The following is a 21,784-nucleotide window of genomic DNA, read 5'->3' as shown; positions in this document are numbered from 1 at the left end:
CAAGTACTCTTGCACTCTTCTGGTTTAAGCATGTTTTGTAGGAATGCATGTTTGAGGCATGCCTCTTGTTCTTTCCATTGAAGTGAAGCTTATTTGGCAGTCACTTTTCCTTTTTCTGTCGGTCTAGTATTATTCTACAGTAGACAGGGTGCCAGAGTATCAGCTGGTACATCTCAGTGTAGCTTGATTGAGTTCATTTGCACCAGCTGAGCAGCTGAGGTTAAAAAAAGGATTTAGAAACAATTTTTAAAGAATCACCAAATCAGAATGAAATGGTTGCATTATGTTGCTGTAACAACATAACCAAGACAATTTAAACATTAATGTTTTTAATTTATCTTTAAGGTGCTAAATCAAACATCCAGACTTGAAATTCAGCTACTGGAAAATTCGCTGTCAACGTACAAGCTAGAAAAACAGCTGCTACAACAGACACACGAAATCCTGAAAATTCATGAGAAAAACAGGTAAGAGTAGTGGGTCTCTTACACTCTTTCTCTGTCCATCACAAATGTTCTGTGCATACTTTGTTCTAAGCAACTGAGAAAATGAGAGACGCAAATATGATAAGTGGAAAGTATAGGCAAAATTTATGAAATGACAAAAAGAGCTAGAGTGTGAACTTATACTGTGTTAGCCCCTGTATGATAAATGCAAGTTGATTTTTAACACTTTCCATGTGCACTATAATTTTACATCTCAGTTTGCTTTTGTGACAACTTAGTCATATGACCTGCTACTGAAAAGCTCAGAGATAACTTGTTTGAGTGCTTTCAAGTGGAAAAATATTAATAAAAATTATGAGGTTATTAACTACCTTAAAGTGCATAAGAAACAGAAAATCTTCAGTAGTCAATCCGTCTAATTTTAATGGATATAAAGATCTAACATGTAGAAGGATCTCTCTCCTGTTGGACTCAATTGTATATTGCATTCTTGGAGCAATGCTCTACTTAAAGAATAAGTGGATGATAAACATTTGGGTTTTATGTTGAAATTGAAGAAAAAATGTTTAGCAGCACATAACTTTTTAAGAAGTGAAGTGAGTGTCAAGAAGTTCTAGTGTTATCACTTTCTGTGCTACACAGAAGCAGTTCTCTCCGTGAGAGAGCTGCTTTTGAGCCACAAGAATTCAGTACCTGAAGTACCTGGATTTAGCAATCCAGTATCTCAGAGAGTGCGTGTGGTAGGGTGACCTTCTCTGGCTGCCAGATGCCCACCCAGCTGCTTTGTCACTCCACCCTGTCCACAGGACCAAGGGAGAAAATATGATAAAAAAAACTTGTGGTAGAGAGAAAGACAGGGAGATCACTTAACAGTTACTGTCGTGGGCAAAACAGCGTTATTTATCGTCAATTAATAACAGTGTAGGATATTCAGAAATAAAAACAAAACCAAAAGGATCTTTCCTCCCTACCTCCCCTTCTTCCCAGGCTCGACTTCATTCCTGACTCTTCTACCTCCACCCCAAGCAGTGCCGGGGCTGAGGAATGGGGGTTGTGGTCAGTTCACAACACTTTGCCTCATGCTCTTTCCCTTCTCCAGCATGGTTCTTTCCTTCAGGCTGCAGTCCTTCAGGATAAGATTGCTCCAACATGAGCTCTCCATAGGCTGCAGTTTCTGTCTGGATATCTCCATGTTCTCCAATGTGGAGTCCTCCATGGGAAATGCCTGCTCCACCACGGTGTCTACCACGGGCTGCACAGGAATTTCTACTCTGGTCCCTCCCTCCCTCCTCTTCTCTGACCCTGGTGTCTGCAGCATTGCTTCCCTCACTTTTTTCCCCTTAGTCCTCACACTGTCATGTGATGTTTCTACCCTTTCTTAAATATTCTTCCCCAAGGCACAACCATCTTGCCTGACAAGGTCAGCTGTGCCCTGCGCTGAGTCCGTTGGAACCGACTGGAACCAGCTGGAACTGGCTGTGTCTGGCACGGGGCAGCCCTGGCCTCCCCTCACAGAGGCTGCCCCTGCAGCCCCTAAGCTGCCCAAACCTGGACACTTTCCCCCAGTACAGTGGGTAAAGCCATTTTTCCTTCTTGGCTGCCCTGCTAGAGACCTCAGGCTCATTTTCCTGCCTCTGTAATGGCCAGGTTTGGGCAGGGAGGAGAGAGAGTGCTTTCACTCTGCAGCTTCACTCTCTGCTCCTATCTAGAACGAAAAACTGTGGGGTAAGTCTGAGCAGGACTAAGGTTTCTATGTCCTATATTTACTACATTTGACACTGAAGTAAGGCAAACAGCTTTTAAAGTGAGGTAGTTACTGAAGCGTCCTGTACAAGCTTTAGCGGACCGTTTAAATGGAGATCAGCCAGTTTGCCAAAAGAAAGGCAGCGTGACGCCGGTGTTGCTGGACAGGAACCAGCGACTGAGGTGGAAAGGCTTGGCCCAGGGTTGTACATAAGGAAGACTGACACCACAGTAGGCAAGGAGCTACTGGGAAAAGAAGGCAAGGAATCAGATAAAAATGAAAAATAGAAAATGTTGTTACAAATAAATGTGTTTGCTAAATGTATCTAGTTGCAAAACTGGTCAAGTATTGTACCATTATTGCTACTGGTTATGAAAACCAGTTTAATGTGTTTAATCTAACAACTATTAGTTATTCCAGAAAATGTTATTCTGGAGAAGTTGGATTACATTGAAAACTCTTGAACGCCACAGATTTCCCTTGACCAATTGGAAATATTAATAAATTAGTGTGGGATTAACTTTGGCTTCAGTGGTCTCAAGATTAAGTAATTCACCTAAACTGTCTGTATGGGCTCTCCCTGTAGTCCACGGAGAGAGTTGACCTGTGTATGAGACAGTTCATTCTGCATATTTTGCAAATCTATTTCAATTTGGGATTAACCCAAGCATTACTTAAGTATATAAATACTTGCATTTTTATCTACTGCAGTTTGGTTAGCAACAAAGTTTTATTGGCTACTCAAGAGACTAAATCTTGTGTAATTAATAATCTGAATGTCTTTATTTATCTTAGTAATGTGTCAGGGTGTAATGCCTTAATGTCAGTAAACAAATAAGTTTTACTTAAGTTGGCCTTTGACTTGACTGACATGATGAAATGGTCTGTGACGTGACAAAATGGTCTGCCTTGGTTATTTGGAAGAAAAAGAAGAGTATATTAAAAACCATGGTTTATACCCAGTTTTTTTTTTTTTGTCTCAAAAATGTAGTTGAGAATGCACATGGAGTTTCATCTTGTAATGAAGAAGAACCTGACATACACTGTCTGCATTCTGTTGCTCTCTTCTTGGGAGTGATAAAATTAGGGAGAGGGTAGTGTTATGATTACACTGAAATATGGATCATCAGGTCCTGTTTCTACTCCTAACAAAGAACTGTGTAGTCTTGGCCTTGTAGGTCCTGATCCTGAAATCAATTATGTGTTTGTCACGTTCACTGTGGGACAAATCTTTGTGATCTTAGCAGATATTCAGTTTCTGGACATGCCAATGATTTTAGTTTGTTAACTTTAAACAGTACTTATAGACTACCCATCAGTAGTTGTTTACTGTTAAAATGCCTTCATCCTTCCCTGTATCACTTTCACATAAATAAAATGGAGAAAACTCCTTTGATCCACATTGCCTATGTGGACTGTAAGCTTTTTTTGGAAGGGGCCTTTCTTTTGCAGTAAGTGTACACCACAGTGCCAACGAGTGTAGGAATTATGATAGCAAAAATAATCAAATAAGATGGTGTACTGTGGGCAGATAATTTCTTTTTCTGTGCTAAAGTTTCCTCTATATAAAATAAAAATAATTATTTTAATCACTTTCAAAGAACTGGATTTTGGATGAAAGTAAAGCAAAATCTTATAGTGATAATAACTGATCATTGATGTACTACAGTAACTTGTGTGTTGTCCTTTAAATAAAATGAACACTACGTATCAACAGGGGACCAATGCATGTTATTTGGACTGGAAATATATCTATTCTTGGCCTTTCTCTTTACTTCCTGCCTTTGCTGGGGAGAGTGGCCAATTTTTTTCTTTTTATCCCACTGAAGTGAAAGATATTTCATGGCATAAGTAAAGTCACATTTGCCCCAGAATCATGTTTCTATCGAGTGCTCTCATGCCATAGATAATTTAGTTTTGTGGGTTCCCACCCACTATAATGTAAATGGTGGTTTCTTCCATTGCCATTTTTTCTCCCACAAGAGCTTTCTAAACAGTATTTTGATTTATTCTTGAAAGATTTCCCTGCTTAAGTGCCTTTATGAGCACTTTTTTTTTTTCCCAGAGTGTGCCAGCTGCATTAACTTACTATGTGCCATTAGTTTCAATATGCAAGTGTGAAAATGACTTTTTATTTACTCAAATTAAACAAATGAGGAGAAATATATTGGAATTCTGTATCTTCCAGCAATAAATAATGGAAGTTAAATGTAAACATAAAATTCAACTTGAATTAGCAGGCAATCCAACTAGATTAACACATTCAGTACGAGAACTGCTGTATCCTATGAAAGGCAAGGACTGAAGAATGATTCTTGAATTTCCATCTGGTTGTGTGAAAGATGAGGAAACACAATATGTCTGATGAGTTTTATTTGCAAGTTTTGCATACACTAAAAAGAGAAATCTTGATTTTTCACTTCACTTTTGTGATTTCAATGGAATTATCTTGTCATTGGTATAAAAAAGAGGCTTTCGGATGTGAAGTGACCAATTACTTTACTGGTCTTGAGAGATATGGAGACACATATTTTTATATTTCCTTAAGCTGATCAGACAATGTCAGACCACCAAAGTGTGAGTGGTCAGCACCTAACAATACAGGGACAATTTCACTCATGTAAAACCAAGTACAAAGAAGCTATTTCAGACAGAATACTGTTCCTGCACTCAAAAGTAAGAATTTAAACCCTCTACCTCTTTGTCTTCCTGTAAAAACACAATACAAGGCAACTACATGTATGTGGCCAAAGATTTTTTTTCTAGTGTGATATTACTTGTCTTCATTTATTGAATAACTCAACAAAGTAAATGTTTTTATCTGTATTTTTAATAAATCCAGATTTTTTTTTTTAAGATTATTTTAATGCAAAAGATGTCCATCTCTAAGATCTGGTCTATATCCTATTCTCACATGTCTAAACTGAGGCCCCTGAAAACAAAGATTAAAAAAAAATCTCTTAAACTGCTGCGGTCTGGAATGGATTAGTGAATAAACTACCTGCCTTATAAGGCAGATTGTCTAAACCAGACTTTCCTTCCTCCCCAGAGAGCTACCAGAGTGCTTTCTATATGTTCTACTTCATCACCTTTCAAAATGACAGCAGCTTTCACTGGAAGTCGTTCTTTGACTTCTGTACAGGCCTTCAACCCTCTCCAGCGTTATCAGAGGGCTTTTTCCGAATCAGCTGGACACAGCACAGTTGCACCAAAGCGTCTCACTGGCTTATATCCTGACAAAGTTAACACATCATTTGTATGGTTGAAAATAGATTCCTAGCCTTGCCGAGATTAGTAGGTTAGACATGGAACATGGTTAAGCTTTAATTAAGTTTGTTTGGATTAAGGAGGGGGGAGGTGTGTGTTTGTTCATTTTAATTTAATTGTCTTCTAGATAGTGACTCCAGAGTCATTGTCCAATAGATAACACTGGTATTGATCCATGTTAGCAAAAACATTTGTTTCTTCGCAATGTCATTCTGTTCCACAAATGCCTGATTTATTTCCCCAAACTGAAGGGGGAAATAAACGTGTATGTGTGTTTGTATATATATATATATATATATATATATATATATATGTATATGATACTTCTAGTGCATGCTGATTTATTTTCACTGTGACTATTGTAGTTCCCATGACTGCTTCATCTGTCTAGGTCAGTAATGTTTTCACACATATAGAAATTTAAACATATAGGAAATGTATAGGAATTTCAAACGTATAGGAAACGTATACAGTAAACTTACTGGAAAAAAGAGCCGGTAATTACATCATGTCCGTAACATTTTACTTGAAAGTGTTATAAAATAATGTTATAGAGCAATTTCAGTCAAATTTTACAAATTGTTGGATTAATTGGTATAGAGACAGCCGCCTTTTTGTTTTCTTTAATATCAGCAATAGTAAATAATAAAAACCAGTAGAAGTATTTTCATTTTAACTCTGTCTTCACAATGCCTCTAAAAAGTTGAGAAAACATCTTTACTAAGCACTCAGCAAAGTTATTTCTTCATGATATTTGTCTATTAGAAATTGTCTGATGTCACAAGGAAAAACAGAGAACAGTGGTCTTGCAGTAGGTAAAAATATAAATATCTTTGTAATTGGTTTCAACATGTTTCAAGAGTTTTTATGAAGTTTCTAGCACTTTTTTTTTTTTAATTCAAATGAGCTATAATAAATATGAATGTAACAATACAAATGAAAAATTCTGGCCACATTGGAGTCAAAGGCCATAAGAGCAGCTTTTCTTATGCTGTTTAAAGATTTTTTCCTTTTGGAACAAGCCAGTGCAGAAATCCCCAGTCTGTATGAAATTTTTGCTTTAGTTCATTTGGAGCTTTGACCAAAGGTTTCTCGTTGATTCTTATTAAAACACAATCAATGTTTTGGATTTCTGCCAGGAATACAGGGAATGGTCCTGTCCATAAGACTTATTTTTATCTGTTGTAGATTTATGGATATAGACAGATCATTGCATAAATGCATGTGCATTCCTTAAAATAGCTTAGTTTTGCAGTTTGTAATAACAGGACTTTTTAATCTACGCAGAAAACTGTAAAGGAACCGAGTGCTGTGACACTCCCATCTTTCTGTCACATGTTGTTGACACACTGCTCCCAAACATTAGGATGTATTATCACTAAAGCCATAAAACATCTGCTTGCTGTCTGTCTCTGTAGATGCCAAACTGGGAAGGTCTACACATTCTTCCTTCTTGCTTGACATGACCAGTGTTGCTACAAATATGACTGTCATCACCATGGCTTAATTTACTATGGTCTTAGGGTATGGTGGGAAACAAATAATGCAATACACTGTCAAAGGCTCTTTTATGTGAAATCATTCAGATATGGAAATCATTTAGATGTGGACATGCGGATATTGTGGAATTAGACAAATTGTGGAATTCCACGGACTGTACTAGGATGTGAACAAAGATGAAGGGAACCTTTTTTTGTCTCTACTTACCATTTAACTATAAAACAATATTCTGGCTTCAAGAATGGCATCTTCAGTTATTTTGACAACATACAATACTTTTGACGGACTGTAAGAATCAAACTGGGATGTGACCAAACCTAGCACCTATTCTATCACAGCCTGTGCACAGGGTGAACCTTGTTCCTATCCAAAGTGCATTGATACAACTTACAGTCTATCAGAAAAGTTAAAATCTAGAGGCAAAATGAGCATTTCAATAATTTCCATTAAAAACTGATAAAATTCACATAGAACTTTTTTTTTATTTTGTTGAACAGTATTGTATTACTAAAACCAGTTCCTTGTGAACATTTTAAACCACTTCTGCCTAAGTAAATTAATTAGTCTGATCTTCTGCATAAGATCTTTCTGCTCAAAGACTTCCACGTAAATAGTGTCCAAAAATCCATGTGAGTCTAGAGCATAAAGGCATTGTGTTTAATGTTAGAGTTCAAGTGATGAAAAAAATCAGCCACAGGTCTGATAAGGTGTTAAAATAATTTATTGTCTTTGGCTTCAAAACTTGTACTTTATTTCAGATTGAAACTTTCTATTATCTGATTCCAGTCCACTGAATCTTGTTATGCTTTCATTACTAATTAATGAGGCATTCAGAATGAGATACCATGTTCCTCTTTGCATTTAAGACCCCATGAAAACATTTTCCCTTCCTATCTTTTCCTTTTTTTTTCCTGCTTTACCCAGCTCCTTCTGGTTTTCACAGAACTAAATATGTTGCTATTACAAAGTACATTATCTTCAGTATCTTTGTAAGTTCCCCATTTCTAACGTTTCAGAAAAACAGATTTGCTGCTTGGTTTCTTTTATTAAAAAAAAAAAAAAAAAAAAAGAAAGAAGTTTTCTATTACTCTAGCTTGTACAGCAAATCCAGAGCCTGAATTTAATCTTTGCATTGTTATCATTTGTAACAGCTCATATTAGGGCTCTGTGATATCTAGTAGAAACAGCTCCATATGGATTTTATTACATTCTTCAGTTAGGTTAAATGACCTGAAATTATGCAGGCATTTTGCCACTGATCTATTATCCAGAAGTAAAAACAAAGGTGGGGGGAGAGTGCAAATAAATAAAACCTTAGACTGACTTGAACAGGAAGCAGTTTGTTGGCAAGTATGTAACCACCAGTTAGTTTATGGGCATGAGAAACACCTTTTTTGGCGTATACAATAGAATTATTGAAGAGAAAGTAGCAGAGGGATTTAATTAATTTCTTTATCTAATATTAATAAAATCTTTCTGTTACACTCCCACCACAGCATCAAAGAACTGGTCTGAAAAAAATTCTTGTTCACTGTTGACAGATGTTGGCTGTCCTTCATGCCTACAACTTCTCTATTCTTCTAGATATAATCTGACATGCCTTTAATCTTTGTAAACTGTACACTTCCGACTCAGGAGAGAGAGGGTACTAGAAAAAAGAATATTAGTCAAGAAAAAGTGTTTCCATACATTTGTAAAAGTATTTATAAAAAAAGTATGTAAGCAGGTCACATAGTATGATGCACAACAGTTTTCTGTCTGAGGAGCCTTTTGTGGAACCAGAAGAGGCAAGGGCGGGAATATCTATGTGGACTCAAGTAAAACAAAGGAATTCTACCTTAAAATGCAAACTACTGATTTCTCTTTTAGGGAAACAGTACTATTAATGTGAAAGCAGATACCAGTTACCTGGTGCACAATTCCTTTCCCAGCTTCACAGACCACATCAAATGTTACTTTTATTGTGGGTTCCATATCCTTTCATGGTAGTCCATAGCTCCTGATGCTTATCTTCCATTCAGTGGTAAGGGCCTTCACAAACTCTTCCTTAGTTTATTGATGACTTTTGCCTCTTGTCATACTGACCCATCCATACTATCAATGATGGCCTCTTCAGTGCCCTGCTTTTCTCCCTCCTTTGCCTACCTTAGGCTTTTTCTGCCTGAACTTTTATATACAAATATGTTACTGTCCCTATGTTAGTGCACTTAGATGGGTATAACTAGATATGCAGTTCCATGCACTTTACTCTAAGCACTACAGCATGCAAACATCACAAAATGGAACCTTAGAGAGCAGTTTTATTTGGTTGCTTGATAGAGGAAATCAATGGGTTGAATTAGTAGATGTAACATTTTTAGAATAAATTATTTATGTACTGAAAATTGTTCTGTTTTCTGTATTAATAAATATGTTAGCATGAAATAATATATATGTTTTATTTCATTTTAGTTTACTTGAGCACAGAATTTTAGAAATGGAAGAAAGGCATAAAGAGGAACTGGACACTTTGAAGGAGGAAAAAGAGAACCTACAAAGCTTGGTCACACGACAAAGCTACATAATCCAAGAACTAGAGAAGCAGTTAAACAAGGCAACAAGCAATAACAGTGTACTGCAGAAACAACAGCTTGAATTGATGGATACAGTTCACACTCTGATCACTCTCTGTTCCAAGGAAGGAGGTAAGAAAGTAGCATTATAAAACATTAGAAGTACTAGGGAATTTATTCTGAAGTAAGTCCTGAATTTTTTGAAAGAAAGAACTTAATGAGCTGATTCCAAGAAAGAAAAGGACATTATAATTGAGGACAAAAGAGCTGGTGAGAACCCACAAATCAAATAAGGTTCAGACAGTGCTGAGGCCAACCCTTGTACTAACGGCCATATTTGTTTTTTTTTTTAATTTAATATCACTGAGTTGTTATAGCTTGACCATGACTGACATAGGCCCTAATTCCATTGACTTCACATAGGCAATACTGATTTGTTTCTCTGAGCATCGGTCGTCTCCTGCTGAGAGTAATCCAACCAGCTGTGGATTTTACAGATGCCTATATCTAATTTACTCTAGGCTTTCTTTATAATCAATGGAGACAACATGGTACTACATGAGGGAAAGTGACGTAGCACTTTCTACAAGTATATGGGTTATAATGTTGATGAACTTGTGTGTAGACACTTATGGTGCTGTAGAGATCCAAAAGATTAATCTCTTCTCTTGAATGAGATTTTGTTTATCACAGGGAATCTTTTTTCTTCCTTCTGCTTTACTGGATTTTGTTTGTTTTTGGGTGCATTAGACACACTACAGACACAAAAGATAGAAATAACATATTTTGAAAGAAGAAGTGGACACAGAGTCTAGGACAATTCTCCTCAAGTCTACCTTTCCTAGTAAACAGGTTTCTTACAGAGACTGAGAAAGAAGTTCAGGTAAGATTTAAGTTTTCAAATGCTAAAGACACTGTTGAATGTCTCTGGAATTAAATTCCTTTCATTAGAACTGATCAAGGGAGACAGCCTATTGGAGACCACTGTAAAGGATGGAAATGGGACACTGGAAAGAACAAATTAGTAACTAGGAAAAACAAGACAAAGTCATGTAGAAGAGAAGAAAGACGAAACGTAAGGGAAAGTATAAGAGAAAAGGCATATGCTAAGAATAACAGCTAAAAGAGGATTAACAATTGTGCCTGCTATAGCATGCAGAGGGTTAAAAATACTGGAGGAAAGAAAGTTGAGGAAAAAAAATAATATCTATCTGGGAAGAAGCCATCAAAACCCTTCTGAGAAAGGGTACAAGGTAAACTTAGAGAGAAACTGTAGATATATGAATTGTGCTAGTCATTCAGTGAGTGTGGAAGCATGGATGAAAGAGGTCTATGCAAGGTTAAGTACCAGCAATCTGAGGAGCCCAGAATATTTGCTCATTGTAATTCTAGAGCTCTAAGTGCCATAAATTATCTAAAACACAAAAAGAAAAAAAAACAAAACAAAACCTCCAAACAACAATCCCATCCTCCCGATCAAAACTTTGTCACCTGCATCATTATTTAATACTCTATTTAAAAGGCAGAAGGACATATTAGATCATTCAAACTACGTAGCTCAAGGCAGTGTGGGTTTGCTCCTGACTTATATTCCCATGCAACTTGTGTGGCTTAAATCTGAACTGTTCCAGTGACGAGGATTACATCTCTTCCTTTGGAAGTGTTGCATGCTCAGGCCTGTGTTGATAGACTACTTTTTTAAAAAAAACTTTTTTCCCCCTCATGTTCCTTCTAAATGTTCCCTTCTCCTTATTCTGTTATACTGTTCTCCAGCATTTTGAATTAGATAATAGTAGGCTGTTCTCATATCAGTAGAGAAACATTGTGATGCAATGTAAATCCTTTATTATGTTTTATGGTCTTTTGGCAAAGAAACCTGGCAAAGCTGTGTTCACAGTGTTCTAATAGAGCTCAGGAGTACTTTAAAATTAATATAAAAATGAAAGATATATCATTCTCATACAGAGATATACTGCCAGTTCTTCTTAAGGTTAGAAACAGATTTTATAATACTTTTTAATTTGATTCAAAGAAAAAAAAAAAAGAAACAAATCAACATTTTTCCTAAAATTAGTTTCCTCAGCTGCTTCTTATTAAAACTTTGAGTGAGGATTACAGAAGTGGATGTTTAAAATTGGACTCGTGGGTACAAATTCAGGTGCCTGAAAACCTGAATTTTCAGCAGTTTTTTTACTTGTGAGGAACTGTGGAAGCAAAAGATGCACAGCAGAGTTAAATGCCTAAATATGATTTTAATAACCTAATTCAAACTCTTGATTTTGGACTCCATTACTTTTTGTCTATGAATATGTTCAGAATTTTCCTTGGATATCTTTTTTTTTTTTTTATTTAAAGAGAATAATTTAAAGAGAAATAATTCCAGAAACCTTTCCGCTTACTCTCTGTTTAAGTCCAGCTGACCAACATTTTTGGTAAGTACATTCACAGCTGAAAAAGGAACCAGACAGCTAGGTTAAAATAATAATATTATCCTGGAGCACAAGACCATTCTAATGAAGGCTGAATACTAAAGCATTTGGTTGTACCAAAAATTAATACCAGCTTCAGCCTGTGCAAATGTTTGTTGAAGATGGAAATGTATGCATGCTGGGAAGTCCAACTGGAACTACTCTATATTCACACAAAAATATGAAGTTTAGAGTCTTACACAAGTCTTTATGTGTGCACTAATGTTCAAAACATAAAATATGCTGTGAGAACTGGTGTTTATTGGGAGATAGAGAATAACAAAATGTGATACATAAATCAGTGATACCCCTTCTGTCTTATACTTTGGTAAATCTCAGTCATCTAATTTCACAAGGGATATAGCAGAAATGGAAATGATCCAGAAAAGTGTAGGACAATGGAAATAATTAGAGACCTGGAACGATTTCCATATGAGGAGAGCAAGCTGTAACATACAGAACTATTAGATGGGAAAAAAGGCATGTGGGATGCTGTTATGGAAGCATACAAAATAAATAGTGATGGGGAGAAACAGAACAGCCAGCAACATTGCGATATTTTCCATTGATAAAAGATAGTACTTGATTAAGTTAAGAATAGGTTGCTAGATATCATTGAGATTGATAAAATATTTTTAAATTACTACAAAGCTGAAGAGCTACCAAAGGGTGGTTCCCCTTAAAACCTTTAGACTTTTGACTAAGGACACTCATCTTTGAAAAGAAGCACAACCTAAGGAAGGCATCAAGTTTAGAAGGCCAGATTGTGAAAGATGAGTAACGTCCTCAGGATGAACAAAAAATTTTACTCCAGTAATGACATAATCATATCAGAAGATTTATTTTTAGATTAGTTTAAATAAGTTAGGAAACTTTCAGAAGTTTGCCTACTAGGAGCCTGTCAATAGTGTAGCTGAACAGCGTGGAGATACTGGACAGAACAGAAAGTGCTTTTGTTTAGTTTTGCACTCTGAGAAGCTTAGCTAACATAGTCCCTAGTACTGAATGACAAACATAAGAATTCTGCTTTGGCACTTCCACTGTGGCTGGACAAACTTTAAGAGAAATTCTGAAGGGTATAAAGGCAAATTAGGAAGAGAGAAAAAGTAAAAGCCACACAAAGCATAAATTTTTAAAATGTAGATGAACCTAAATATAAAATCCAGATCCCACTTTCAGTGTCAGTTTTGGTACAGACCAGTTCTGGGATGGGAGCCACCTGTAAAACTTGGGATTGCTTGTGAGTTTGGTTTCCAAAATACCACCCACCTCTGTCCCAGTGTGAGTGATTCTAGGATTTCGGTTGCATTTAATCCTTAAAATAGACACTCTAGTAGGTCACAAAGCCTACAGAGAGTCAAATATATGGAGGATACCATGGGGAGTCATATGTCTCCATTTTGGCCTATGTCTATGGCTAAATAGATTTGTCACATTGTTTATGTATTTTTTAGGCAGAGGCAACAATCTTGGCAGGGGCTGCCAATAAATTTCTACAACAGAATTACTAAAAAGGCAGCTCTTCCAGACACTAGCCTTCCAATAAAAATGATTGTTCATTATGTTGAAAATTTAAAGTAACTTTTTAAAGATTAAGTAATCTCCAAATTCAGATATAGACGAATGCCTGAAACTTTTACTTTTCCCCAACAAAAGACAAAGAAATAGAAACATTGAGGTGAAGGCTTAATTAATCACCACAGAGGTATTGCACAACTATCTCCAGCACTGTAGAAGTCCTTCACCTGTAGAAGATAAGAGTTGGATAGAGATCACATCATTCTCTGCAAAGGTCACCAAAGACTTTGTGATTATTGTTTTCTTGAAACTGTTTATTCCTCATAATACTTTGACTATTATTTGTCTGAGGATGGATAAAGCATTGTGGCGCATTGCTGTCACTGTCGAAAATGAAATCTGTAACACAGTAACTGGTTTAGCGACAGACTTTCTAAGCTTCCACATCAGAAAAAGTACTTGTGAAAGGAAATGTAGTGGTAAGTAGAGAGTAATACAAATATTACTCAAAAAGCAAAACACAAGGAATACACTACAGATTATGTTAAGAAATAGATAATATCATAATCAAAGAAGTGTATATAAGTTCAAACCAAGTAATCCAGAAATTGTATTAGTCCAGGGGGAAATTATGTTTCAAGCCAAACATCACAAAAAGTGTCCAGTCAAAAGTCACATATATTTTGAAATATATTGTCCTTTTTGTTTTGTTTTTGTTTCTTTTTTTCTCCCAGTAGAAGAAAATAGATCTAGAATGTCTATTGTGTTAACATTAATTTGCATAACTTAGGATAGCTGCTCAAGTACTCTTACCCACAGGATAAGATAGTGTAAAAATTCAATGGGAAAATATATTTAACCATAAACTTATTTTTCTTTTCCTGTTTTTATGTTGTCTGTCAGACTGCATAATAACATACCTTGTTAAAATGCTTAGTCTAAACTTGTATACTTCAGAGGACTAATGGAACAGTAGAGAAAGTTTTGTCATGAATGTCTGGTTTTGTGACTTCCTAGTAGGAGAGAAAGAAAGTATTATCTTCTTCTTGAATGCTGACAAGAAACTAAGCTTAATTCTCAAAATAATACACATATATGCTAGGAATTCACCTCCCCAGAAGTACCTATTGAGTTCATGAAGTAAATAACATGGTTAGTGGGTCTGGCATTTCTGAAAAGAGAAAACACATTCCTGGGTTATGGGTAGTCTTCATGTTTTAGAAAATTATGCAGGAAAAGTAAGTATGTCCAAAAATTTACTTTTAATGGAATTCATGCTTTTAAAAGGCATAGAAATTAATTTATTCAAATAATTAAACCATATATACTCTATTCCACATCTCAGACCACAGTTGTTACGATGTTAAAAGTTATGCTGAAGTGAAAAGTGAGAATAGAATGAGAACTTCAAAGAAATGAACTGAAGGTTACAGGCACAGGGGAAATTCCTTTGACAGAAGCAGAATTACCCCAGCAGTGATGCAGCTCTACTTCATTAGAAAGACTTCAAAGACACCTCATCTAATACAAGCTAGTATTTAACAACAGCAACAACAAGAAATATCCCAGTGGGAATCCCAGGACAGAATACCAGATTCAGGTGTTCTGAAAGGTAATTTTAAATCTTAATATTTGAACTGTGTTCAGCAAGAGAATTTTTCTCTATTATATTGATTCAACCATATATTTTAATACAACAATGAGGATATTTAAATCTAATATATTTTAGACAGCTGTGTAGAAGAGTAAACTGGTAGGATACAGTTCTTGGGAATTTTTCTTCTGTGCATGGAAAGAATAATATTGATACTCATCTGAGATATATTTCAAGGTGACAGCACGTTTTGTCTGGTATCATTTCCCTAACAATATATTTTCATTTCTTAAGCACTTGCCTCCTCTTTGTACCTCATCCTTGACATTTCTAAGAGTTTTTTTTCAACATGATAAGACATAACTAGTGAGGCAGAAACGTAGAGTATGCCATATCAGTCACTTCATTATCTTTCTTCTGAAGCTTAGAAGCAAACAAAATGAGATTTTTGCTAGATGCCCAGATGTTTCTGACCAACTTTGTCTGCAACCTGTATGTCTGAGATGGATCAGGAGTGTGCTTGAAAAATGGTTATAAGAAAATAATGCATGAATACAGTGACAGACATTTTTTCTTACACCTGAAATTGCTTTTTTATTACCAATGTGTTTTAATATACTGCAATGTAATAACAAAACATGATGCTTTTAATCTATGAACTTCATTTTTCTTTATTAAGGTCATTTTTCTTAATATTAATTAAGAACTAATGAAAAACCACAGACTTGACAAAGTTGGAGTGACCACACCAGAGGTTTAAACAAAACCTCACTTAGTGCACTGAAGCCATCTATAGTTCCATACTTACCTTTTTCTGTCATGAAGTCCTACTTTTATCCAAAGTAGGTGTCAAAGCAAATAACTTCAGCTAAGGTTGAAAATATGTGTATTTGAGAATACAGGAAACATCCATTTGTTCAGTTTCTATTTACTCCCACTTTAGAGATTTTATGAGGAAGTGGTTTCATTTTTTAAGACATCTTAAAGCAACAATAGAAATAGCTTTACTTTAGAAAGAAATAGGAAGATCACAATCAGAAAATCTCCACCCATAATTGACAAAGCTCACTATTATAAAGACACATTCCACTTTTTGATCTTTTGAAAGCTAGAGAAAAATTGAATCTTAATTTTGCACTTAGTGTCATGGAACAGGAGTCCCCTTACCCTTACTGTAGCTGGATCCGACTGAGCACAAGGACCCACTGAAGTGGAAAGCACTGTAGGGCTGCAGGCAGAGGCCAGGTTGTTGTTGTGGTTTAGTTACAGTCAGCAATCGAGTACCACGCAGCTGCTCAATCACCCTTCCCCTCCCCAGGGGACAGAGGAGAGAATTGGGAAGAAAAGAAAACTCGTGGGTTGAGATAAAGGTAGTTTACTAGGATAGCAAAAGAAAATATAATAAAATATATATGCAATAATGATAGTAATACTAATAAAAATAAGAATAAGAATAAGAATAAGAATAAGAATGAAACAAACAAACAAAAACAACAAATTATGTACAGTTTCTCACTGCCTGACAACCCAATCATTGATACAGCCTGTCCCAAGCAACAATCATGGAACAAAAAAAACCTGTAAATGATCCCAGAATGATTCCGAACAGTGAGAGAGAAAAAAAAGAGAGAGCTCACCAGCTCACCCTCCCACTTACGTACTGAGTGTGGCATTTATGGCATGGAATACTCTCTTTGGCCAGTTTGGATCAACTTTCTGGCTGTATCCCTCTCAGCTTCCTGTACCTGCACATCAGTGACCAGAACAGACAGTGACCTTGGTCTCTTTAACAACTACCAACATCAGTGTGTTTATCAACATTCTTCACATACAAAAACCAAAACACCTCAGCTACTGAGAGGAAAATTAATTCCATCCTAGCTGAAACCAGGACACTCTGTTTGTACAGTTGTGTAGATGTTCAGTTAAACATACACATCAGCACCATCTTTATTTTATGTTTATTGTTTATTCTATTCATGTACTATAGACTTCCTGGTTTTTTCTCTTGGGGTCTTTCTGTATTGATGTGCGTTCTCCAGAGATGCTCAGAAAGATCAAGAGCTTTTGGTTGTCAGCCTCACCTGGCTCATCTAATATTTACAGTGTAGAGGTAGAGTCCTGGTCTGGGCTTCCTTTAGAGTCAACAAAGGCACTTTCATCAAGTGAATTGTCTTAGGATGAGATGAATTGCATCTGCAAGTCCCTTTTTTCTCCATATTATCTTTTACAGGATGATGATATTAGTGTTGCTATTTATATAATCAGTATCTACATCGGGACAGATTAATTTTGTATTCTTGTTTTCTAAAAACTAAATGAATAACAATATTCATTCCAAGTCATCATGATTCAAAAATTAAAGTATTTTCACACCTTGCTCGGGCAAGGATACCTTCATTTTGAAGTTACGCTGTATAACAAAATGCAAGATAATGTATTAGGTGTGATCAAGCCAGGCTCTGGTTGAATGGAGACTGAGTACTGAAATACGTCCATTTGATTGTGCAGCATTTGAAAATTATGTCAGTAGGAAAATACTTAAACACTTCAAAACAGAATTGGAGATTCCCACATTTTATCCCCATTAACTTGTTGATGGTCCCAGCAGGAGGTCGATATTTATTAGTACTGAAAAATGAATATTTTAAGTGTATAGTTTTACATTTAATTGATTGCTAATATTGAAATCAATTACTCACCCTCATTCCTACAGTCTATGTCAGTTCCAAATCCTTCTTTACTCTGATTTGTAAAAATGGTATTATTCGCTCACATCAAAGATATTACAGGGGATATCAGCATGTATAAACCAGCTGATATTGCTGGTGTCACCCAAATGGCTTGTTAGCAAAAAAATTCTTTGTATGTGTACCATTCTTCAGCTGGAAACACTAAACACACATAAGGGTGCCTATGTGGAAAAATATAACTCAATTAAAGAAATAAGGGCACTAGAAATATTAAACAAAGCCAGTGGCTTAATCTCTCTTGTAGCAGTTTGTGAAAGATTTCTTTAGTTCTCATCACTCAGTGAATGGCTGGTTACTCACAAAATTGCTGTCTCAAGCAGAAACTCTCAAGGAACTATATTGTAGCTGGATAATTAAATGTCTTTATCTCTTTGTAAATGGGCCATAAGACATCCTATTTCAGCTCACTAATGAGGACCACTTTATGGTATTCCTAAGTGATGTCTTTCAAATGCACAGTGAATCAAAGTATTATTGTTGTTACCAGTCACTAAGGCTAGATTTATGGGGAAACAAACTTGATAACTGTTGATAATTTATTATGTGGTAAATAATTATGCCCTGGAGAGGGTGAAAGCTCACTACGTTAACATTGTTTTCCAAGACCAAATCAATTCCTACTGCACTACAGGAGGGAATTTCTGCTTTAAATGATTTATTTAATAAGTAGTTGGATAGCTTGAGTGCTCTTGCTATGCAATTGTTTGCCTCTTTTACTTCAGATTCTTAGAGGGTACATGGGAGGGAAAAGTAATATTCTGTTAGCTGCTGAAACATTTCGTTAAATGTTAATATGAGGCTTCTAATTGGCTACACCTTTTCTCTTTCCTCCCCACCTTAAAAATATGGATCTGAAATTCTTGTACGTAATGTTTCTAATGAATCTGAGACTGGATACGTTTATTGGCTAGTAGAATCATCATTGCCCTACTAACTCCATTTCAGCATGACCTGGTAGCTATGCTGCATTGTACTGAAGAGAGGTTTGCATATCCATTCGGGCCTCCCACATGCAATAAGTGGTATGCATGCAGCCATGAGGGGCGAGGGGCTGATGGCAAAGGTGCTATTTTTGCTTTTGTCATTCCCCCTTGGAAACAAAATCCTTTCACTTCTCCATCCAGTCTAGTGATTGTAGGGTCACAGGATAAATCACTTCATTGAGCTGCTCCAGTGAAATAATAAACTTGTATAACAAAGGAAAAAAACAAAACAACAACAACAGAACAATTAAGCAAACAAACAAAAATCCCAAGCCTGCCTCCTCCTTGCCTTCCTGCACACTTTCTGTCAGATCTCCTATTAGCTGATTCATTCTGTGGCTATGGAGACAGCCTACAACCAACAGAAATGGAAAGAGCAGCACCGCTCCTTTAAGTGACACCCTGCCATTGCACTGGGTTTTGGGTTATGACTAAGTGCTCCCTTAGACATTAAAAACATGTATGTGTATATATATGTGTATTTACTTATACTGTCATAAACTGAACACTTAAATGAAGGCCAGCATTTTCCATTGTTATCATTCAGTAGATGAACATACCTGAGGAAGGAATTTTAGAGTTCTGTTTTCTCCCACCTTCTAAAATGTAAGTTCAAGGTCAACTCGCAAGGAAATCTTGTGTAAAAGACACAGGAGGTGCTACTTGCCTGCTAATGGTCGAAATGAAAATAATATTTTATAAATTATTACAAAGGAACAGCAAGGAAATCAGAAAAAAAGTGTACCACAGTATAATTCATGATGTGCTCACATACTGTATAAAGTGTCAGACCTCATGTCTCAAAAAAGAAAAAGAATCAAAATGAAAAAAGATGGCAAAAGCTACAAAGACTGATGATCAAAGATGTGAAATAGCATTAATTAAGTATATCAAAGATACCTCAGGCAGTGTAAAAGAAAATAGAAGGAGAATGCAGTAGAAATTGTAGGTGGCTTGTAGGGCGTCGATGCGGAATTACTAACACTTTCAGCCAAGAATGAAAGGTCACTAGCTGGAATACACTGGATAAAAGCTAATAACTGGAGATCATCCTTCACATGGTGCTTGTGTGGAGTTCCTTGGTATGGGACACTGTGAATGATTAAAATTCACATGGCTTCAAAAAAGCTACTGGAGAAAGAAGATAATTCTTTCAAAGCCTATTAAATACAAAGATATTTTATATCTGGCAGAGGAAGTGCCTATGCCATTCATGGATATGCTTGCCTGCTCTTATGATGTTCTCCAGTCATCTGCTTTGGACATTTGTTCCTACTGAAGACTTTTTTGGGGGCCAAGTGTTAGCCCAGCCCTTGCAAAACCTTAGGTCCTCTTGAGGAGGGAGAGACCTAAAGGAAAAAGAAAATAAAGAGAAAATAAGTAATTATGAGGGCACAAGGAAAGAATAAAACAGAAGTGAGAGTTAAAGGATCAAGTCTGATGAGGAAGCCCTATGACTTCTAGGACCTCTGATGCTGGAGATGGGGCACTGGAGAGGCTGAAGTGGCAATGTAACCTGATATAGCAACTCTCATAACTTCATTTGGGATTAATGGGAGCCTTGACAATAAAGTTTTAAAAACTAGAATCTGCAAATTTATATTCTATAAACTTGATTAAGGAGTAATAGTTCCCAGAATATTTTATTCCGGTATGTCATAATGAATTTTTTTTTTCCAATTTGCCTTTGGCCAGCTCTTTTTGTCAGAGTCAGAGCAATTTCACAATGACATATTACTTTGAAGAGCATTTGGTGAAGTATACTTTGCTGGAAGGAAAATATATGTCCAAACTCCAGCTCTAAACTTTCTCTCACCTAATAAGCAAACATGAGTACAAAAGCATGCACCAACAATGACTGATCTGAGAAGACTACTGGACGCTAAGACATCCAGAAGTGGTTTTCATATTAATATCCCCCTTATTTTTTTTTTAAGATGATATTCAGACTTTGTGGAGACAAAATTAAAAATAAAACATACTATTAATACAGGATGAAATAAAGTTGATGTTGGAGAAAGTTTTGAATCAGGTAGTGGTAGTTTGTCTTTATAATAGTTTAGAATTGGATTCTAAATGCACATAAGTTCACACTTAAGATTTTTATTTAACTAGCTAGATGCATTAAAAGTTCCTGATGTTTTATCAATAATAAGTAACTGCGATTTTTTTTTTTATTTCATACCTCTCAATGATTATAATTTTCTAATTCTTTTTCAGATTGATTAAATAGGGTGATGGTGATAGCTTTGATAATCCAGAAATAATTTTTAGAGAGGAAAAGCACATAGTATGTATTATGTACCTGAACAGACTAGAATCCAGAAAATACACTTTACAAGTCCTTTTTGACAGGGATGCAAATGTGCTCTTAGACGGATACCATTTTAGTTTGTAGGCAGCACTGTGGTTATCTGGAGAGCATATCTGACTTGAATTTGACCTCCAGGTTTATGCCTTTCCCTGTGGTTTGTGTAAGATTTGCAGCACAACTGTGTTGTCACAGGGTTGTCTTGTTCAGGGAACAGTTGCACATCACAGCCAGCTATTAGGTTGCAGTTTAATGTTTGTTCTTAAGTGGAGGTTGATCTATGCAAGACTGAAACAACAGACTATACCTCTCACTGTAAGTCAGCAAAAACTGAGTGGTTGTAACTCTTTGCATATTTTTTCTCCTCAAAACAAAAATAATCTTCACTCTTTCACTGTCAGATCTGTTTGTGGTTCCTGCTGCTAAGTCTGGGAATATATACACATGTATGGGCCACGTTCCAGACTTCCTCACTGGGGATATTTGACTGACATCCTTTTGATAACATTGGCAAACTCTTCCTGATTTGATTCTTCATGAGTCAGGCACTATTTGCCATCATAACTGGAACCTTGGTGGTGCACAGCAGCTGCACCCAAATGGCTGGGAAAGAGGTCAGAGATACAGGGTCTCCTATAGGATTCCCCG

General features: G+C 36.2%; 1 protein-coding gene across 8 annotated transcripts in view; it reads left to right on the top strand.

The window, feature by feature from the left end:
* The window catches only part of ANGPT1 (angiopoietin 1), a 170,631-nt gene that overhangs the window by 79,023 nt on the left and 69,824 nt on the right, over positions 1-21,784 (top strand). For 2 of the 8 annotated variants that reach the window (XM_086742536.1, XM_086742540.1), the window contains exons 3-4: positions 346-467; positions 9,409-9,641. In XM_086742536.1, the coding sequence (XP_086598662.1) occupies positions 346-467; positions 9,409-9,641 (355 nt within the window). Of the gene's footprint in view, positions 1-345; positions 468-9,408; positions 9,653-12,871; positions 12,878-15,064; positions 15,096-21,784 lie in introns of all 8 variants that reach the window. The other 6 variants (XM_086742542.1, XM_086742541.1, XM_086742543.1 and 3 more) reach the window with 5 other exon arrangements.

The sequence above is a fragment of the Chlamydotis macqueenii genome, chromosome 2 (genome assembly GCF_036417535.1).
Source record: "Chlamydotis macqueenii isolate bChlMac1 chromosome 2, bChlMac1.mat, whole genome shotgun sequence".
Classification (NCBI taxonomy): domain Eukaryota; kingdom Metazoa; phylum Chordata; class Aves; order Otidiformes; family Otididae; genus Chlamydotis; species Chlamydotis macqueenii.
The sequence above is the reverse complement of the archived record's forward strand: the minus strand, read 5'-3'. Positions and strand labels throughout refer to the sequence as shown.